At 40.4% G+C, this 23067-nt stretch overlaps 1 protein-coding gene across 3 annotated transcripts in view; it reads right to left on the bottom strand.

Moving 5' to 3' along the window:
• Nucleotides 1–23067, bottom strand: part of ppp1r16b (protein phosphatase 1, regulatory subunit 16B) — a 74329-nt gene that overhangs the window by 35598 nt on the left and 15664 nt on the right. For 2 of the 3 annotated variants that reach the window (XM_046383217.1, XM_046383219.1), the window contains exon 2: nucleotides 11995–12433. In XM_046383217.1, the coding sequence (XP_046239173.1) occupies nucleotides 11995–12259 (265 nt within the window). In that variant the 5' untranslated portion in view covers nucleotides 12260–12433. Of the gene's footprint in view, nucleotides 1–11994; nucleotides 12434–13527; nucleotides 14160–23067 lie in introns of those variants that run through there. The other variant, XM_046383218.1, reaches the window with a different exon arrangement.

Raw genomic sequence — 23067 nt, 5'->3', positions numbered from 1 at the left:
CAAAGAGCTCAAACTCAACCTGAAGTCCTCAGTCACAACATGTGGCCTGACACATCTAAGCCAAACAGCACCTAACACCGGTATGCATTAAAGAGGAACCACGTGTATTTTACACACTTATCTACACAGGTTTTTGTACTTCCACTGGGAACTGCATGGCATCTGATAAACAGTGTCAGCTGGGTTTGAAATGAAAAAAACATCTGGGGGTGTGGAGTTACAAAAAAAGTGAGCTTACCAGAGCCTGCTCCTCATCTTTGCCTGAGGCTAGCGGTTTGAGGCTATATTACCTGCTACTAACATAACATAACCAAACCAACCAAACTGTCAGCAGTCGGGTTGCATTGTGGGTTATGCGGGCTTCAGGTTTTGACAAGGAGAGAAGAATGCAAGGAATGAAAAAGTCAATATCTCTGGTTCTCGTGCATCACTGTTGTATTGATTTTGAGTCCACCAATGCTACAGAGGTCCAATGGCCACTAGATACTGGCTCCAAAGAGCTCAGACTATACTGAAGAAACTCGAGGAAAAGCTAACTTGATAAAAACGACAGTGATTAGAGTTTGGTTATTATAGGCATTTTTAATGAAATATGAATCTAGGATCTAATCTGCTTTCTGAGTTTTTGATATATTTAAAATGATCTTCATAATCAAATATATAGTAAATTCACAGTTAAATTAAATATCTGAATGCTGTAGTGTTGGCACTTCTGCTTCAGGCAGCTTTCACGTTTGTCAAAACATTTGAATTTTTACTCTTACTCTGCATTAAATTTCCAATCCACAGGTGTTTCTGGTGTTTCAACACATACAATTAAATGATCACTCATTGCGCTTCTAGGGTTTAACATTATCATTTTAAGTGTTGTTAATGAAACACGCTGGCCCTGTTTGGTTTGGTGAGGACTAATCCTTGTTGGATAATCCTGAATCCTATTGCAGGATTTACTGTATGGTGGAGGGCTGTTAATTCACTATAACTGAGGTGGGGGTGGGGAGACACTGGAAGATGTTACAAAGTGGTTTAGGAAAAGTGGAGGAGCAGCAGGGTGCTGAACAGGCATTTGGGGGATTGGATGAAGCCCAACTCACTCTGCCACTTAAATGCTTTTAGCAGGCCAGAGCACAGCCGGGTGGGCTTCGATCACAGCTGCTGATAAAGACATAGTGAACGTGTGAGCAAAGCTGACAGGGAACACCCTGTCTGTTTACTGAAAGTCTTTAAAGTGGGTACTGAACATTTGCTGATTTTGTTGGTTCTAGTTTAACTTTGTATGATAAAAAAATGGAGACGAAAATCATAGATTATACCAAGTCAATAAAAGTTTATAATTATGTCAGGTACATTCATAGAAATGAAACTAATCCCATGACATTTTTCCACTAAATACTTACTAGTGTGAGATTTGAAACATTATAAGCTAGAATTACAGCCTTGTGGTAGCACCAGTCAAGTTGCAGTTTATATCCATGTCTGTACAGACTCATATAATAACTTAAACACAATCTGCCCTTCTGCTCGTGAGTAATGCTGTTGAATAATGGACAGAAAACATTATGATGTCACAATGAAGCTTACCCTTGACCTTTTGGATATAAAATGTCAGAATTTCATCAATTTATCTTATTTAACCTTTTCTCTTTTACATAAAAGCATTTGCCATTAAAGTTAAGTCTGCGATGTAATGTAATATAACGATTATTCTCGATCCAACGATTAACTTTGCTGATATTTGTTCAATATATAATATTCATTTCCACCCATGACAGTTTTGCTTGGGAGGCCCAGCTGCTACAATCACATTTGACAGTCTCCCACATGCTGTCGCATGCAGCCACTGCAATGATGATACACAATTTGTGCCTTTGCAGCTGAGCAGCTCAGGGCCACGGCTGCCTGGACCTCTCAGCATCTGCCTCGGTTACCATGGAAATGGGAGTTAACTTGAGAGTCAGGTGTCTCCCAGGAGATCTGACTGATGTGGATGAGGGGAGGAGAGGGAGAAGATCTCAGTGAGTTTGTTGGCAGACTACTGCTTAGTGCAGCTTAGTCAGTTTAAGACCACATCACCTAAACACCGCAGTTCATAATAACAATAATTATAACAATAATGCTTGTTAAGTCTGAAAAGACACAAGAGGTGAGCTGAAGAAGATGTGTGTGGTACTGGAAGATGACATAATGGAACAGAGATAGTCAGTGAAGTGCTCAGGGTTCAATAAATGACCCTTTGTTGTTGTGACAGTCACACGGCCAAGAAACACGCTTAGTTATGAAGCTAAACAAGCTGAAATCACAATAATTCCACAGTCCAACAACATTGCACAAACTAGTTCAGCCACTCAAACTGCTTCTCCTTTTGTAAATTTACTTTTTTCAACAATTTTCAATCCCAGATGATGTGACCATGATGAGTCAGTGCCCTTTGCCCATGCTGAGGCATGTGAATTCGCATGGCGGAGAGGAGACAGCAGTGCCAGTGTGTGCCAGGCAGAGAAGCAACGAATGGGGAAGAGTGTGACGAGCCCATAGAGGAATGTTCATTTAGACTGACAAAGCATGAGAGGGCAGAGAAAAGAGACTCCATGAAAACCACCCTAATCACAAAGGGCTGACAGGAAAGAAAAGACATGAATATCAATAACAAATGCAGCAATGGTGAGGACGACAGGCCTTCAGAAAATCTAAAATCCACAGAGGATGGGAGAGCTACGCTCGTCCTCCTAATCACAGATGGATACATTTTATCTCCAGCTCTCAACTCTGTCATTGTTGCAGCCCTGCTCAGGGCATGAAATGCCAAATCCCACTTAAGTAATCAACTGCTCAGAAATGTCACATAAAATCAGCGGTGATCACACAAGAGGAAGAAGTGCACGAAATGCAAATGCAAAGAGCTGGTGGAGAAGGAGCCTTGATTTGGCTCTAAGTGAAGCAGCTTAATTTAGTCACCAGGAAAGAAGCAGGTATAGTACGACTGTCGCATTTATGATTGAAAGAGCCGTGTGGCATCATGAGATATCAGTAGATTAACTGCACTACATGCAGTAGTTTTGCTTGACAGAATTCTTTAAACACTAAATAAAAATATGAGTAATTTAATATGTCAGAACATATCAGAGCTCATGGCAACTTGAATCCTGAATAATAAAAAGTGTATAATTTTTAAAAAATTATTAAATTAATTAGTGCAATTCGTTAGTCACTGGTCATTTTTAAATAATTTCAATGGTTGGTACAAACTAACACTGCAACAAAAATAATCATTATTGATTAATCTGCATAATACATTTGCGATTAATCACCTAATTATTCACTCTATAACTCATCAGAAAACCTAAAAAAAAAAGCCCATCTTCGCACAACCCAATATTGAAGAAGCACAGAAGAAAACTTTTTCTCATTGTTTTCACTGACTAATAATTTCATCCATCCATCCATTTTCTATACCGCTTATCCGTCAGGGTCGTGGGGGGGCTGGAGCCTATCCCAGCTGACTACGGGCGAGAGGCGGGGTACACCCTGGACTGGTCGCCAGTCAATCGCAGGGCCAACACACAAAGACAGACAACCACACACTCTCACACCTAGGGGCAATGTAGAATAGGCAATTAACCTAATGTGCATGTTTTTGGTGTTGTGGGAGGAAGCCGGAGTACCCGGAGAAAACCCACACAGGCACAGGGAGAACATGCAAACTCCACATAGAAGGGCCCAGACCGGGATTCGAACCTGGAACCCTCTTGCTATGAGGGGCCCAGACCGGGATTCGAACCTGGAACCCTCTTGCTATGAGGCGACAGTGCTAACCACTGCACCACCGTGCCGCCCCTGTAATTTCAGAGATGAAATCCTGTGGTTCCCAAACCGGACACCCTCCAGCCTAGAAATCCCGTCCATGAAAATAATGAATACTATCACACTAGGTATTATCTATGAAATAAGAAATTATAGACTACGGTGGCCCTGTAAGCTCAATGCACCACAAAGTGAGAAAAACAAGACCAAATACAGAAATACATTTCTGTATTCTGCACAGGGAGAACATGCAAACTCCACATCGAAGCACATTAAAATACATTTCTGTATTAGGTTGTGTTGAGTGTTTTTACAGGAGTGCATTTGTCTGCTTATGTTTCCTCTTTTTTTTTTCCCCTAAATGCTGCAGATGTGTTGTCTGAATCCAAAACCATACCCTTTGTGTCTGTGAGTCTGCAATGGATCACTAAGGCCAGCATGACAAAATTTCATCATTCGAGGTTGTATGCACAGCCTCTGTGTCCAATTTTTTGGTGTCCCGCCTCCTCTAAACTATCACAAGTTCAACGAATACGTGTGTGGAATGGGCCCTCCAAGCTCACTCTAGAAAGTAGCATAAACAAACCTGCTATGCATCCAAATAAACAGCACTGTGTGGAGCTCTCTGAGTCATTGTAACAAAGAGCCAAAACTCTTCTTTTCCAGGGGTTTTCGCTCACACACACACACACACACACACCTAACAGACTGCTTGTTGTCATTACGACACATGACGCAAGAGAGAGAGACTGGCCAGCTAAGTCTACAGCTGTCAAAGGTCAGAGGTTAGAGCTTAGCTGAGCATGTGAGTAAACATCTGAGTTAACAAACTACTGATTTTTTTTGCTCAGCACCATTTAGTGCACACTGAGCTTGCAAATGGCTTTTTAAAACATCTTGGGCATATCATGAGGGTTGCTTACATATTTGTGTTGATATTTGTGAAAAACAGTTTTAAAGCTCATCACAAAAATATAATCATACAATAATAATTTTCAGAGGGCCTCATAATCTCTAATCATTAAACAGAAAGGGACAAGAAGACTGGGAACAGATGAAATTCTGCATGCCTAAATGAGCTCTTGACTCACGTATCTCTGGGCTCTATATCAGATCAAATGTTTCTCAGCACTGGAAGGATTTTGAAAGAAGTGATGGATGAAAAGCTTCAGGCAGCTTTTAGTAGCTGGTAAATCTGATTCAAAAGTCCACCTTTTCATGTCTGCAAATGCAAACTGAAGTTATATCTATATTTTCTCGGTCCAGAATGTACTTGTATTTTAACACAGAGTGCAGGAACACTGTTACTACCTACATCATCACTACAAGGTACTGTTTGGTTCTGAGTGTGACCTGTGTTAAGTTATGCTCTTTCATGTACTCAGCTCATTACTCTTGTATAGGAAAGTGGCAGACATTATTGATCCAAAGAGACAAACGCATTCACTGAAAAAGTTGTAAGTGCAACAAGCAAAAGCATTGGAAGGTACTTATTTTCTGTATTTTGCTTTAGGTGAGAAGCAGAGTATCTTCATATCTGTTTTAAATTGTGTTTATTTTAAATATGTTCTCTTTCTTTGGAATCGTCCTCTGGAACATGAATGTCAGTGTACAAAATGTGGTGGACTGAAACATGGTGGACTGATCCGACTCACTGACAAACCACAATTATTGCTACTCATAGCATATACTGTAGAAGTAAGCACTGCTCCTATGATAGCTGGAAATATTATTTTACAATATGTTGCATTTCTTCAGTATAAGCACCTTCATTGCACATTTAATGTAAAATCCATCACAGATTTTGATGTTGTTGTCATCATGTTTTTAAAGATGAAGCAGCTGAACTTGTTTACCATAAAGATCACACATACTAAAACACGGCGTGAGTCCTCTATCCTGTAGCTGATGGATTGTTTTTTGCATCCTAGCAGAAGTCTTTCATACAAAAAAACACATAGTAAAGATTCAACTTGAAGGTCCTAATCACTGTCAGTACTTAGCAATCTCATCTCCTATCACTCCGGGGGAGTCGCAGTAAAGCTAACCAACACAGAGTGTGTTTCCTCCTATAAATAAAAATTAGAGGGCTGGAGCCTGGGGAGAACTCAGGAGTGTGAAAGGAAGAGACGGAGCGGAAATTATTGTCAAAGGTCAGTGTTTTTTCGACAAGTTAAAATTGTTGTTGTTCGTGTCACATTTGTCTTCTTTTCACTCTGTTCCTGTGCTTCATTTCCATGTAACTGTGCTGCTGCCATATGCCTGAGAGCAGCTAAGCCTATCCAAGGCCTCTGAGGAGAAGGCCTTACCATTCTAATAAGATAACAGAAGAAGACAAAATCTCCATCGAGACCTAATTTGCACACAAATAACTAGAAAGGGAACAAAAGAAGGCAAAACCTGTTCTTCTTCCAAGCAGTGTTACTTGCAGCTGGAGTATTTTCTCTATCCTGAAATCTAGAATTATTCTTCCTCTCTATTTATATGGTGATGATATGGCAGGAAAAAAAGCGGTGAACCAAAAGCATAAGCCGCATGGCTAAAAAAGGAATGTGGTTTTAAAGAATGGCTTCTCAAACACCAAGTTACAAGTTATGATTTTCAGCAGGGAATAACGGGTAATTAGCGTGCTGGCTGATGCCACGTGAGTGGGCGAACACACATCACGGGGTGGGAAACAAACTGTAAATCTGTAAAACACAGACAAGGTTCAGAGAGGGGCAAAATACAGTTAGTTTTGTCATGTTGTCACATTTTCTGTAAGAGACACTAATAGACAGCCACTTCCATAAATTATTTATTAGTTTAATTTACAATTTATTTATTAAGACCAGAGTCACAGATCACCACCCCTTACTCAACCTGATGGCGTCACCTTAACTATAAAAACTGAACATCTCTGCAAATCAATTTGGATTAGAACATTTGCTAATTGCCATAAAAGTAAACTTGAAATTTTGTAATAGCTTCCTTTCAGGTGCTTGTTGCCTTTGTAGAATCCAACATTTCACTTGTTCATATTTCTCCTCTTTTGCACCTTCAAATCATATGAGCTGTTTGACCACATCATAAGATTAAACTGCAGTGTTAAGCGTAAATGTCAGGGCAGTCTATTCTGTGTGTGTGTGTGTGTGTGTGTTAACTGTGGTTTCTGACCCCAAAGGCTGCTCCTCTGCAGGACAGCGGCTCTTCGGAGAGAAGAAAACCTATCGGTCTCAATAGTCAGCGAGCTGCACAGAGGGATACTGAGGGTCTTCACAGTAATTTCACAGCCATCAACCCTCATCGCAGTGAGGGGGCAGAGGGTTCAGGACAGTGGCAGCCACAGGGCGAAGAAATGGACTCAGACTCAGGATGCATCCCCTTTCTATTCCATCCTCTCCAACTCACTATTCTCTCTTCAGTGTTTCTCCAGCTAGAGGAGAGACACTACAAGCACACGTGGAAACTTTATTTACATTCACGGTGTTGTGGCTTTCAGTCATGGTTAAGCTCCATGAACACCTATAGGGATGGACTTTCACCGTGCATCAGAATCAGAATTCCTTTATTTATCCCTGAAGGGAAATTCTTAAATCTGTAATATCCAGAACTTGTTCATCAACTTGTTCAGCTGGCCTAATTTAAAAACGTCAGCATGCGGATCCAAGGTAATCAAAACAACTTTGACTGTGTTTATTATCATAAGCTTTGCTTATAAGCACTTTCTTCTCGATGTCCTCATTTCACACTGTGACTGTTTGTATGAATGAAGGACAAACTGTGATTGCGTCATACTTAATGATACCTTGTGGGTTCTTAACAAAAGCACAGAAAATGGCTTCTACACATGCAATCTCAAACACACACACATACACACACAAACTTCAGCTTGAGCACACATTGTGTCCTCTGCGGCTTTACTATGTCTTCATCTCCTCGCACTCTGTTGAGTCTGATCCCACTGCTTCCAGTGAGGAGGTTCTAATGACAGGGTCATTGTAACACAGGGAGGAAAGAGAACACACACACACCCAAGTACTCTTAAACATGCACACCTGCATTATTCACAGATCCTAGTTTCTATAACACCATCTATTATTCAAGATACAGTAAAGCTGAAATACATTAAACACACACACACACACACACAAACAGCAAATACTCCTTCCATAAGGCATTGATACCAATGAACACATACACATTTATCAGTGTGTGCTCACACATATACCCTCCGGTCAACTCTGTGAGGCCCTGACTGCAGCCACAGAGACACAGGAAACATCTCACTCAAACCAACCAAACAGGGACTAAAGTGGGTCCAATGACTGAGTCCAGCCAATCCAACCTTTCATCTTTTTATGTCCTGGGGGCAGGTATACTCAGCCGCAGGTGAAAGTCAGTTCTCCCTCTGTTGATGATTTTACTCTTCCCTTCCTCTCTCTCCCTGACAAAGAGGTGATGGAGGGCTCCTTTTATTTATCAACACATTTAGAACTTTCCACTGCTCATACTGGCTTTGAAAGTCAGTGGTTTTGCAGATAGGTGGTCAAATATTTAGTTCAGATTTATAACAGTCTTAATGTAAAAGTCAGTACAGATGTTTAAACTCATTTTCATCATGATTCAATTTTCCTTTCTGGTTATAAATAAGCTCCTTTAACACGACAGCACAAGATAATGCATGATACTGTCACATAATATTTCTGCAAAGAAAGCCCAGGGACTGTGAATAGCGGGCCTTGAGCAGCGTAGCATGTGGAGTCATGATGCTTGATCGAGCATTTGGGGACCAGAGGGAATAAGAGAGCAGATTATCAGGCTCCTGAGCTAGCCAGCTGCCACTGGAGCTGAGAAGGCAACACTACACCCTGTCTACCTTTCTTTTTATCTCTCTGCCTCTTTCATGGTCACCCTCATTAAACAATACTGATAGCAAATATTTCCATGCCCAGGCACTGTCAGCACTAAGGAGAACTGTCAAAGCTTCTGCATATCAGTAATGCTCAAAGCAAAGCAAAGAATTCTGCTCTCAGTGTATCTAACGCTGCACACTGAGAGACCCTGCCGCCATATTTACTCAGATGTGTGAAAACTGCATAAACTCTGAACACCATCATGTGGAAAACTGATGAGTAAATGCTTTTTTATTATTTTCATAACAAGAGAGGTTAAGGCTAATTACTGATGATCTTTAAAAAGAGTGAGCGATAACGAACAGAAATTATGTTACATACAGTTGAAATATACTTTATGATAAGATGTTAGCTTGTTTACCACACTCATTTAGTTTAGTGTGCTAGTGTTGTACCATTTTCTAGTAAGCACTAAACACAAAGCACAGCTGATTAATAGAAATGTCAAATTGAAACTTGAAGTGACGATGGTTACAGGTGAGAACTACAAGCTACAATTGCAACACAAGTTTATTGAAAAAAAAATAGAAGAAACATACATCTTCACTAACAGTTTAACATGTTGTTTCTATATTTATTCAGCCTACCGTATTGCTGTGTAAAATCCTGCCCTCACACTACAATATAATCTGCTGCATGGTCAAGGCTATATAGGCTGGACAAACACCAGCTGAGGCACCTGCTTAAATCTGAAAAATATTTTCACTTTGCAAGTCAGCCATATGGCCTTCAAAAGTTAACCGGAGAAACAAAACACAAGAAAAGCTTGCTGCTTGCTGTGTTTTGTTTGACCCTCCAAGCTGGATAAATAGCTCACAAAGGAAAACAAAAGATGCACTGACATTTAACTTAACTTCAATTAATTTAGATACGTAAAGTGTGTTGCTTGGAAGCTGTTGTTGATTGTTTTTTTAATCTAACCATCCTTGAAAGAGATGGAACTCGTGGCAGATGAGTAAATCAAACAAATCTAAAGAATTACACAAATCACTAACGACCACAACATCCTGGTTCAAAGTAAAGTGCTGCGTTGTGTGTAATTCCCAGATTTTGGGGGGGGGAATTACACACCACACAGCATGACATGACAAAACCTTTAAATGCTTTCAAACCATTTTTTTCAAAATCTTTCGCATGACAACACCTCCATCAGTGCGTAATGAAGCAGCAGCAGAATCAGCAAAAATAGCAGCATAATTTTTTATTACTCCTGCTCAGAAGTCCTACAGAATGCGAAATCATATTTGGTACAAAAATTACTTTTAGCTGAACAGAACTTTATATTGGGCTTTTACATTCAAAATCTACTAATACAAAAACAAAATACATATTTGGTATACTAAGTATAGCTGCTAGGAAAGCACTCACTAACAAGTGGCTTAAACCAGACCCTTACTCGCTAGATGACTGGTATAAAACAATTTATGAAATTTTTGTTATGGAAAGAGTCTCTTTCTCCATGAAACTGTAGGAAACTAAATTTGATGAAATTTAGAGGAAGTGGAAGGAACTTTTGACAAAAATCAACAAAAGGGATCATATCTCCTCTCTTCTTCCTCTCCCCTCCTCTCCTCTCACCAGATCAACATATGATTCATTATTTTATGTCACTAACATGTGTGTTAGTGTGTCCAGTTCTCCTCATAGTTTTGTTTCTCTCCCTCCCTTTCTTTTTCTCTCTGTATCTTTCTGCAAGTGTCTCTCCATCCATATCTACATGTTGAACTGCATCCTCTGACAAACCCAATGATAAACTCAGTGTCTACTGTCAACATCTGCCTATACGTCGTTCTTCTATGTAGTGCTATTATAACCAATTTGAACAACATATCAGCTAAAAAACAAATACATACAATACATAGTCTTTCAGAATTCCAATTATAACAACCTGTCATGTTTGTCCTTTGTGATGAATGATGCTTATTGCATGTGTTTCTTTCTCTCTCTCTCTCTCTCTCTCTTTCATCCTCTCTGTCCAGGCTACCTGTTCTTCACCCAGCCGACTATCAGCAGGATGGTTCTCCCTTGTGAGGCGGGTCCTGCTCAAGGTTTCTCCCTGTTAAAAGGGAGTTTTTCCTTGCCACTGTCTGCTTGCTCGGGGGTTTCTGTAAAGCACCTAGAGAAAATTTTGATCGTAAAAGGTGCAAATAAAATTGAATTGAATTGAATTGGAAGGTGTACATTTCCTCCCAGATGTCCTTCATTTTGTTTTTTATGCCCTTTTTTTAATGCCATTCTGGCAAAGTCATGGCCCATGGTCTGTTCTCTTATCTTTAATTGCTGTGAAAAATTGTAAAAAAATTAAAAATCTAGTAAAATTGCAACATAAGTAAGAAAAGTATTTTGTAGTATAGTTGGAGCTTTTCCATTGTTACTCACTAAGATGATTTTAGTCGCCTGTTTATTCCTTTTTTAATAAAACCTTTGCTTAACTTTCCAACAGTCCATGAAGACCACACAAACCGCATGACTTTCACTGACTCTCAGCCCAGTTCACAGTCCATGTGCATGTACATATGTGTGTACACGCAGTGCAGAGCTGCTTCTGCTCTGTGAGAATTATTGTGGAAACACATCAGCCTCAACGCTCCTTCCATATCTAAAAAGACAGCTTGCACAAGCACAGAACGTACAGTAGCACAGCCACAGGCGATATCAGTCATGATAAAAAGAGTTCAGTCTAATTTCAAGTTAAAGTGAAGTTAAATTAGATGTCATCTCTAAATGATAAGCAGCCTGTTATCGCTCCTGCATCACTGACACACTGTTAGCACCACCACAGCATCGTGGGACTGTTTGTACTGGAGGAAAACAATTATTATCTCCAAATAGGGGGGCATCATCCGTAGAAATTTTAATTAAAAGACTGGCAGAGTTTCATCTCAGTGTGACAACTTCATTATTTCCAAATGATAAAACACTCTCCTAGCAAAGCAAATGCAGCTCGAAGGCGGTGAGTTCCACTGGCAGTTTAAGTGGGCAGGCCCAGCTAATGATTTTCCTGACCTTGGCATTTTTTTTCCCAACTAAACTAGTGAGGTGAGGCTGAAATTACTGTAATTATTCAAATGTGCCGTCACTTAGCTTTGTCCTGGGTTTGACACTGAGCTTATGAAAGAAACCCTGGCCAATATTTTTAGTGCGTTTCCTTGTAACATGTAAAATAAATCTAAAGTGGTTACAGTTTGTGTGTCCACTGGTCACGTATTTTGAGAGCACTTTGTCATCGTTTTCACTCTCTCTGAACACTCCTACTCTCTAATTTGCAGACATCATAAATATTCTTTAATGGCCCTACCTTCATCTGGATCATTTCTGGCCGATGCCTCCAGAAGTGCCACGCTGGCAGCAAATGACACATGCCTCTTGGACTCTTGGTGAATGTTGTTGGCATTACGCCCTTTCTTGTCAGCCTTTCGCTTCTTGTTTTGCATCTCCTTCTCGTACAGAGCCCATCTCTTCAGCTGCTGAGTACGCCGCTTCTGGGCAGCCCGCAACCTCTCCAGGCTGGGCACCTTGTCCAGCTGCTGCAGCTCCTGGATCAGCTCCAGGTGGTTTGCCATGGTGCCAGGGGAGGGAAGAAGTGGTTGATGGTGGAGGGGTGGAGGCTGGGGGAGAAAGGATGATTCTAGCAAGGGCTGCACCTTCGGCCGTGGCCTCCTCCCATCATTATCATCCTCATCGGCACCATCATCATCATCATCATCCTCATCGTCATTTTAGGAGCAGTAAATGTCCTGTGTGAAGAGACAGAGAGAGAGAGAGAGAGAAATAGAAAGGCTGAGTATAACAATATAAACAAATACTAACTGTAACTTTAATGAAAACAAAATAAAATGTCAAAGTAGTTTTATGCAGGGTAAGACTTCTAGTAAATCTCTGGAAAAATGCACTGGGTCAATAATGAAATTCAAAAATGAGCACCGGTTTGATGCACCACAGTGCATCAAAGTGCACGGAGATGTGTTTTGGTAGCCTAGTTAAAGAGGCTAGAGTTCAAACTACCATGCCACAAAAAGCTGAACAACTGCATCGTTTTGTCACATGCTTCTAGTCCTCCAACCTGTGGCCTGCGCAGTCTGTTTGATGATAAAAGACATAAATAAAATCACTGCACATCAAAGTGAAACAAAAATGAAACTTTAGACATAATGGCTCCATTCTCTTCAATTTACATGATATATGCTACACCAAGGTGATACCTTTAAGGGTTTGGGAGAATGGGCAAATGTGCCTCAGTGACAAAGAAGCCAGCTTCAGCATTTCTATCTAAATGGCTGAGCACAACTTGCAGTCTCAACTTTCCATTCACTTTGTGAGCCTGCACCAGGGTTAACCGCATCCTGAATGCTTCAAGTAGACATCAGCAAGATGAGAAAGAAAAGAAAAAATACCAGGCCAGCAAGCTAAAGCGGGGATTTTTTTCATTTCATCATTACCTTTATGCAGCCTGTGACAACAGAAATCTACATCAGCAATGAATCAAAAAAAACAAAAACAACAGTAGCTTCCTAGCATCTTTCAGAGATCGACCAAGAAAGCAGCATGGTATATATGTTCATCGATTCAATACATAAAATTGTCTAAAGGGGAAAACTACATTTTGGCAGAGCCATTACAGCTAAATGCAATAAATACACACTACAGCAGGCAGACACCCTACACAGTGACTGAGCTCATTCAGACCACTTCCTTTGAACAACACTCTTTAACAATGTACGGACATTTTATTACTGCAGCAAGAATACCCTCTGCTGATTAAAATTCCACTTCCATTTCCATAACTTGAACAACAAAATGTGCATGGTTTATGTATGAAACATGTTCTTACCCACTATGTCATGCCAGCAGCATCGCCTGATGAAATTCTCCCCAACACAATGTGCTACAGCACATAATAAGTCCGCTGCTGTTATGCTACATTTCCTTTGCAATTCTACAACACCTACCTAACTGCCAAAGACATGCAGAGGAAACAAGCAGCACAATCACTTCCTACAGATTCACTTTCAGTACTCAGTTTACCAGCACAGCATGCGTGTTTGCATGTAAGTGAACAGAAGTTGCCCATTGGAAATGGCAGCCTACACTGATTAACTAAAAAAAGACATCTGGACACACAAATAAAACTCTAAGCCAAACCTCGTCACGCCGTCACCTCTGTCACTTTTAGATGTATAAAGCCTTACAGCACAGAGACACGAGTGCGTCTTTGACTTTTGTCTTTAACAGAACCTATTAACCAAATGACAAACGCAGATCGAGACAATAAGAGCTTATGTAATAGAGGCATGAGCTAGAAATGTCTTTAACGCAGCAAATTGGTTTACAGCAAATGATTTGTGAAGACTGGTCCAGGATCCAAAGGTTGGTCACTAGAGGATTAGCAGCAGGGTGTCAAATTATTCTGAAGGTATTTTAAAGTAAAGCTGTCAGCATTTTCCCCCGCCTGGTCTTAAGAAAGACAGAGCACAGATGCACAAATACTGAGTGCTAAACAGTCTCTAGGCACAGTTTCATTTGTTATTTTGCATAATACTTTGTGAACATTAAAAGAATTTAAGCATGTGGCAATACAGGCTAAAAAGCTGTTGGTTTAGTGTTGGTGATACCAACATCATCCGTTGGCTATATAGTTGAACATCTGAGGTCAACATAATCACATCATTTTATTAGTAGTCTATTATGATTTATTCATCTAATAGGATTAAAAGGATTACATAAGTTAATGTTTATACTCAAGTGTAAACTCAGTTTATACTCAATGTAACATCACATAGTGTCTCAAAACACGTTGGGGGAAAAAAGGAATAATAAGATAATAGAAGCTTAATTAAAACACAAAAGGCTGTAAACAAGCATATTCAACTATTCTATTCAACTACTGAAACAACTATTCGACACAATTCCTATTGATGTGCATCAACAAATCCAAGTAATTTTGCAAGTAATGAATGTATCCACCTGTAGAGCTATTATACCTGAGGTATTAATATCAATAATTCTTCTGAAATTTCTTGGATGTAATATGCACAGAAACCACTGCAACATAGGGAACAGCGTGATAGTATAAAGTGAGGTTATAAATATTGGTTGTGCTCTCAGTATCACCTGTTCCTGACACACTGTTCCTACTAACAGCGGCACATCTATTCAAGTGATGACATGAAACAGACCCTTCATCTTAATGCACTGTCGGGCTAAAAGAGGAAAAGCACCATGCTGGGTAATAAGGAGACTGCTTGTATGATGTGCAAACTAATTGTAAAGGTTATGAACGAGATGCAACCCTAATTGTTTTGCTTATATTATACTTTACAATTAAACAAATTGTAAAGGGGGGCAGCCGTGGCCTAGAGGTTGGAGAAGCGGCTTGTGATTGGAGGGTCACCGGATCGATTCCCCCACCCACTGCTCCTGTGTGTGTTTCACTGCATGTAATTTGCTGGGTGTTGCATGTGTGTGTTCAACTAAGGATGGGTCAAACGCAGAAGACGAATTCAGTGTGTGTATGTAAAAATATATATACTGTCAATAAAGCTGATTCTTCTTCTTAAATGTTTCCATAGTAAACAGTTTTTACCGCCTTATTTCTCATCTCGTTTTGTCTCATTTTCTATTGCTTATTCAGGTCTGCGTCGTGGGGGAAACAGTCCTACAAAGTTCAGACTGTCCTCTCCCCGACCCCTTCCACCAGCTCGCCCAGGGAGGACACCAAGGCGTTCCCAGGCCTGGTAAGAGACAAAGTCCCTCCATCGTGTCCTCGGTCTGTCCCAGGGCCTCCTCTCAGATGGACATGCCTGAAACAACTCCCCAGGGAGGCGTCCGGGATCGTGATCTTGACTACCCACAGCTCATGACCATAGGTGAGGGATGGAACATAGATTGACTGGTAAATCAAGAGCTTTGTCTTTCGGCTCAGCTCTGTCTTCACCACCACAGACTGGTAGAGCATCTGCATCATGGCAGCTGCTGCCCCGATCCGCCTGTCAACCTCCAGCTCCATATTTCCCTCACTCGTGGGCCCACTGAAGGACAGATCCATGTCCCCACTTCAGGCCTGGCTCCAGTACAGGGCCCTGGTAACCATCCGGGCAGGGCACACTTGTCCTTGTTTTTCCTCTTCATACTGTCTACCTTGTTACATCAGTGACATTAAGGGTTGCACAGATAAGCTGCAGCCAAAACTGCTCTTCTCTCTTCTTTGGGTTTATAGGAGCTGAGACTTTAGTGGAGGACATGATGAAACAATAAATGCTCCACAGAATCATACACACACATGCACACACAGTGGTGGCCTCACACAGCTGAAACACAGCTGTAGAGTTTGAAAATAAAAACACGGTCATGGAAAAATATGTTTCAATTTTATGTAAAATTATCTGAAAGGACTGCTTAAACATTCAACCTATGGTCTTCATTTGTTTAAGTGGTGTATGTGTATAATATTATATTTTTGTATGCAAAGGTATATCCGAGTGAGTTTACATCAACATCATCACAGATTAATAAATGTTACACAGCACACCATGAGGACATCCAGATGATTTAATAGCAAATAAATAAGAATCACTTTAGAGAATAATTGTCCAACAACATAATAGATGCACCACCAATTTTTTCCAAGTTTTAACCAATGACAGCCCTAACATCAACACACATAGAAGCAGATCTGGAAAAAAGGCCAACAAGGAAACTGGGCCTTAGGAGAATCACGAAAGCAAACCACTGACATCTATAAAACATTTTACATGGAAAGCATTATTTAACAACATGCTGAATTTTACCAGGCCAAAGTTTCCTCCGGTGCGCCAATTTCAGCCATGATGTTTTCTCTCCCTCTGAGATGTGAGTGCAAAGTGAATTAGCTTCAGACAGGATGTGTGACAAACACGGAACGTCCTGCGTTTTCTTTAGCTGTCTTTGATGGCCAAAGGCATTAGTGCTGGTAATATGAAACCCAGGAGCTAACGCTGATCAAATCAGGGGAATCACAGCTAAGGTAATGCATTACACACACACACATACACACACACGCAAGTGAAAGTATGGTCAGAGGCAACAAAGCAACTAGTGACAAAAACAGTCCCACACAAACTAACAACTTCTGCCTTAACCAGAAACTGATAACATTAATCATTTTATGATGCCTTTCTTATGAAAAGCACATCACTGCCCTGTTGTTGAAAGAGGCTACACAGATACCCTTTTTTCTTACCAGCTGTATTCAGAGAAAAGTTCACACATATCTTTTTCCCAACCTCACTCAGGCACCTGAACATCCCAAAACCACACGACTGAAAAGGACGAGCAACTGATGAGCAAAATCGTCTCTCTTGTTAAGAAAGCAGTGCCTGAAGAAGCATGCAGCAGTTTCACTACTCATCACAGGCTGCAAGCTTAAGCGTTCATCAGGCTTCATTCCAGGGGAAACGAGGGAGGACATTTCCAAAGAAGTTTCCATTTCACTATTGACTAACAGCTCTCTGATAGCTGAGATAAAGCATGAGATTTAAGCATGCTGCCCTCCTGCTTATATGTAGTCTTGTTTCTAGAACACTGACAAAAGGTGAACAAGAACATGACATTATCACAGTCTGTGGCACTGTTAAACAGCTGAAGAAGGAAGAGAAGAAATCAAATGTAGCTCCAAGGGGAGATATGTCTTGCACATTTTCAGCATTGCATGAAAAACAGACAATACAACTCCTCTGTGTACTTGACATGATGTCCTAGCAGGAGGCGAAGACAAACTGTTTGAAGATATGTAAAACGAGGGGAGCTCTGGGCCGCTGTAAGCCCTTTGGTGATATCATAGCCAGTCCCCAGGGCCATGGCAGCAAATCACAGATTGACCTCAATCAGCTCCCGGGCTGTAGATAAGAATGTTGCACCATTCTCACATTTTGTTTTTCACATTTTTACAGAAAGAGCACAGCCTACATTTTATACCAATTATTCTTTAAAAAAAAAAAAAGCAGGTCAGACAATCCACATCAAGTAGCTGCTGCTAGAAGTAAACATTTTTCTGCCCAAAGTAAACCATCAACACTGAATAACAATTACTAACAGTTCTAACAATTACTACCCAATCCAGTTTTGTTTTGAGGTTGCTTGTGCCTACGTACCACTAAACATCTGCTTTGTTGTGGGTACAAGATCAGAAAATTGCCATAATTCTGAATACAATATAAATGGTCTGGAAATGCTTTGTCTTTCTCCCAAAAGACAACAGACACAACATCTTTCTGAGGCAGACTACTTCTCAGCCTCAAACTATAACTGACTTGCTTGTAAAAACTTAATCTGCTGCTGATCTGCTAGACCAGAATATTGATGTGAAGGTGTATTATGAAAGGCAGAGGGAAACAGCTGCACACTACGAGGTACCTGTTTTAACAATGAACTGTGACTACCCTGGAGCCATTTACTGCATCTTTCTGGCCTAACTGCATGACAGGGCTGGAGAAAACAGGGTAATTTTGGACATTTCACCTGTCATGGCCGTCTGACGGTTCAGTACAAAGGCTCTGCAATGGAGCATTCAGGTTTTCTCCTTTCTACCACTGACAACTATAACACAGCTGTGTGTTTGTTCACAAACTTCCACGCTTATGAGAACCAAATGTCCTCTGGAGGACAGAAAAGTAAAGCAAAACTCACACTAAGGACATACCAGTCCTCAATTGATTAAAATGTCTCTTAGATTAGAATTAGAGCTACATTAGGCATGAAATGGTGTTTAAAAAGCTCAAAAGAGAAAGAGAAAGAGAGAGAGAGAGAGTTGAGCAGTGCTGACATCAGCTTTAATTCACTAATATTTCCACAAACCAGCTGTATTGAGGTCATTCTGGATATTTCATCAACATTATGAAGGTGATTTGGCCTAGAGGGCAGTACACCATAGACATATATTATAGATAAAAGCAGCACAGTACCACAATACTGTAAGGCACCACAGGCAGGGGTTCATCTAAAGCTCTTAATATTAACCGCCCTGCTAGAATATTGTCCCTTTTCAGTCATTCTGCTCTTCTACTTTGTCTTTCTTCCCAGTCATTCAATCTAACAAAAAAATACCTGTTCAGCTCATTTCACTAGCTTTTTCAGGTATTTTTAAACTTCATTACATGCTCTTTATGAGCAACTACAGTCTCCTCAGATGTCATGGAGATGAATCTGATGACATAGAACTGTTAGCAGCTGCTGAAAGAGCTGTGTGCTAGCATGATGAACAAGGAAAAGAGATTATGACATTTTGTTTAATCTCTTTTGCTTCATAAAGGAAAATAAATGTTATAGACTGATCTGAGATCAATCCCTTCAACACCCTAAAACCAGCAGTCACATTGTTCCTTAGTTAATTTATCTGATTTTGTACATAAGGAAAGGTGATTGTACTAAAACATTTATTTACTTTGTGTAGAAAACACCCAAAACTCTCATCATCGAGTGTCAAATCAGATTGCAGCTCAATTGTTTCTTACCGACAGATGCATGTTTGATCTGGTGCTAAACCACACTTGCTGTTAGCACCAGGAACCACATGTCTTATTTCAGCATTTAATTTCTACTTACCTCCTACTATTATTCTGCCCACACACACATAAACACACACACACACACACCTGATTTCTCCTGTCAGCAGCATGTTTTATGAAATCGCCCAGTCATTTTGGATTCTTTTCATCCATGCTTCAAATCATGTGTAATTTTCAGTAGGTGGGAGGAGTGGAGCAAGGGGAGATCATCCACTAATCGATGGCGGATTATGTTATTCCCCTGGTCAGATAAAAAATAAATATAAAAAATGCTAAAATGGGTCGTATACGGCTGGTATACAGCTGCCATGTACTTTGGCAGCCGTATACCAGTGCATCTGTCCAACTAAAGTCTATGTAAATGAGATATACGACGTGTCTGTGAGAGAGACAGCAAGGTGGGGGGGCACTGCTCCAAAAATATACATGAATGTGTGGGAAACCCTTCAGTGATATCAGAAACTGCTTGTTTTATCTGTAATTAAAAGGCTGCACTTGCTCTCACTGAAAAAAAAACAAAAAAACAAACTTCTCTGTAATCCAAACAGACCCAGTGTAGTCATTGTGAGTTCTGTGAAAACAGCTCGTGAAGAGTTGAACAAGTCAACAGAAAGTTAATTCCCCATGCATGAAGTTAATGCAAGCTAAGCACTCTTATCTACTTAGGGTTAGGGTTAGGGTTAAATAGGTTCAAATGTAGTTTTACATGTGAAGAAATCACATGTAAAACTACATTTGAACCTATTTGAGTCGTGAAGCGCAAGTCTGTCACTTGTGTTTTTGCCTGAGTGCCAACAGAATCGATATCTTCATGCAGATTCTTTTAAAGAGAATGCATTAAAACTAACGGACTTTAAAGACAAAATAGCACCCAATATTTGAAAACACAGAAAGGCTTTTAAATGTCCCTTTTTATCACCTCTACCTCTCATCATGTGATAAAGACACTGTGAAAGAGAAAGCACACTATTATTCATTGCTTCCCTTTCTCTCATTTATCTCAAGAGAGAAAGAATAAAGATTTTAAGTCAGCCGCAATGGATGCCATCTGACTACAAAAAAGGTGTCAATCCAAGGCTGACAAAGAAGATTTCCAGTTAATGGTAAGTTTTACATTTTGTTCTAATGCTCAACACAGGCACCTCTCCACTCAGAGGCTGACAAAAGATTAGCTCAGAAGACTTTCCATTCAAACACTTTAATTACATTATGAACATCTAATGTCTTTATAAGTGTCCCCATAAAACCTTAAAGATAGGCTGCTTTTCATTACAATAAAAGTAATTTTCCTTAACTATCGCACACATCATTCTGACGACCAATTACTTCACCTGTTTAACGTCTGATTGTGACAAAGAAGAGGACCAAAAAGGTGAAAAGTTTCATGGCTGTCCTCTCAGCTGTGATGGACAAGTGTCCACCCACTGAGGCTGTGACCCTGTCAATAAACAATACAAAGAAGAAGAAGGAGAAGTAGAAGAAGGCCTAAACCACAAGAGATGATTTATTTGTATTCTTGTGCTGTTGGTGAATCCTGCTGTACTTTCACAGTCTCCTTCTCACAGTTCATCATCTGCTGTTATGAGGAGACAAGCTGTTATCAGTCTCTGCTGGGCACCAGCAGATGCAAAGACCAAAATGTACTCAGGCAAAGACAAAGACAGGCAGCAGGAGGCAAACACATGTGGGAAAACAACATGTCTGCAGGAATATACTGAAGCAGTGTTCAAACAATGGAAAATAAGCGGCTGCAATGTTCATGGTAGGTTGAATCATTTTTGAAGCAAAAATGCCCCAAAAATCTTCTACTTTTATCTTATAGAATAAGTTTATAGTCAATCAATTAATCAATTTAAGCTATTTATCAAGCAAGAAGACTTAACTAAAAAGCCTGAAAAGAAGTCACTAAAGGGTCCCTGCCTACTACAGCTCCAAACTAATCATTATTGTCATTATCAAATAGTCATTTTCTTGTTTAATCCACTGCACACTTTGTCTTTAAATTGTCAACAAACTACCAAACCCAGGGTGACTTATTCAAATGTTTTGTTTTATCCTATGAACAGTTCAAAGACACAGAGAAATTCAGTTCACCGTGAAAAAAAAAGAAAAAGAAGAAGAAATCAGGCCTTTCCGGCGCTTTTTACTCAAAAAATGTCAAATTTAAATTGTTCATCACATTGATCATTTTTTCATTCACTGCCTGAACAATTCATAGCTTAATTGTTTTTCTACTGTGTACATAACAATAGCAAGCAATACACAAGCGTCATCATAGACAATAACATGACACACACACAGACACACACTTGCTGCACTGTGCATCACCAATAATGTCAGTACTAGTGGGTGACATTTAGCAGTGAGGAGGCGTGTGCTGTCTCAGGACGCTCCAAATGGAGACACAGTGGCGGCAGTGTCACACACAATAGCCCAGTGTGTGCGACAGTGTGTGTGTGTGTATAGGCATTTTATCTTCATGTGTGTGTGCATTCACGTGAGTTGTACAAACCCCTCTATGTCATGAGAAAATGTGTGTGTGTACAATGTGTATGCATGCCTGCTGCCTGTGAAATTGTGGCCTCAGCAGAAGGACACAAAACTGTGTCCTCCCTCCACCATCCTAACACCCCCCACCCTCCAATCCAGACCCTGCATGGCCCCCTCAGTCCCTGAAACCCAGTGTTCCAGGCCAGCACTTCTGTCTCCAGGCCCTGCTAATTCATTTAATCACCCACTAATACCAAAGGCAGGCCAAGCTGATTAAAAAAGCCCACCGAAACCATGTGGCCAGATAGTAGCAGCAGTAACAGCTGTCATAAAAGTGACGCACACCATCATTCACCGCACAAACACAAGCACTTCACTTCCTGCAGAAACTTGGTTTCTCTTCAAGGTCCTTAATCAATGGACTGACTTGGTTTCAGGGTCATGAGGCACAGCAGACAGTTTCGCTGTTAATTACAGTCACAAATGGGAAATTTATTAGAGGATTTCTTCAAGACCCTGATGTGAACGGGTGTTGTGTGGCCTTGCATGGTTTCTATTTCAGTTTATGCTAACTTTTCACACCACTTTGGGAAGAGCGCGACAGCATTATCTTGTAGGGACTTTTGTGATGAAAGAGCTCAATCCAATTTCATGTTGAAAATGAGTATTATGGCCTCTTTGAAAGAAATGAAATGACTTCTTCTCATTTTATGACTGAGCTGAACCATGAAGCCTTTGGCACCGCTGACTTCACTGCCGACTCTTACCAAAAGGGCATCAGGGACTAAATCAAACCTGTAACATCGGTTTGCTCAGTAAGCGTCAGCTCACTGTCTGCTGTGGGTGATGGTGATGGCCTCAGCTGAGAGTTAAAAACAAATCAGTGCATAGCATTTGTTACATGCTGATAGATGCTTAACAGATTGTAGTTGTACTCCAAAAGAAGGCTGATCAGAACTCAGTCATCTTTTAAGCCAGTGACTTAAACCATTAACTCATTCAATCATTTTAATTCAATATATGGATCTAAAATAACAAATGCAACTTTGAAAGATAATTGTGTTTTATGACAGCTAGTTGAGGCCACCCCTCCTAGTAATTTTCTGCGATCTAGAAGTACAGCAACAGTCTAAAAAATTACACAGGGCAAGAAACAGGAGTGTTCAGATGATGAAACAGGTTGTAAACAAGATCAGACAGTATATCTGAATGCAGGGACCCAAGCACAACATGCTGCAATTGAGAATTAACTACTTAGAAATACAAAACACTGCACGGAAAAACAGCAAAGTCTGTCGCTGTACAATATTATCATAACCAACAGGAAACCAAAATTATGC

The sequence above is a fragment of the Scatophagus argus genome, chromosome 3 (assembly GCF_020382885.2).
Source record: "Scatophagus argus isolate fScaArg1 chromosome 3, fScaArg1.pri, whole genome shotgun sequence".
Lineage (NCBI taxonomy): Eukaryota > Metazoa > Chordata > Actinopteri > Scatophagidae > Scatophagus > Scatophagus argus.
This window is presented reverse-complemented; position numbering and strand designations above follow the sequence as displayed.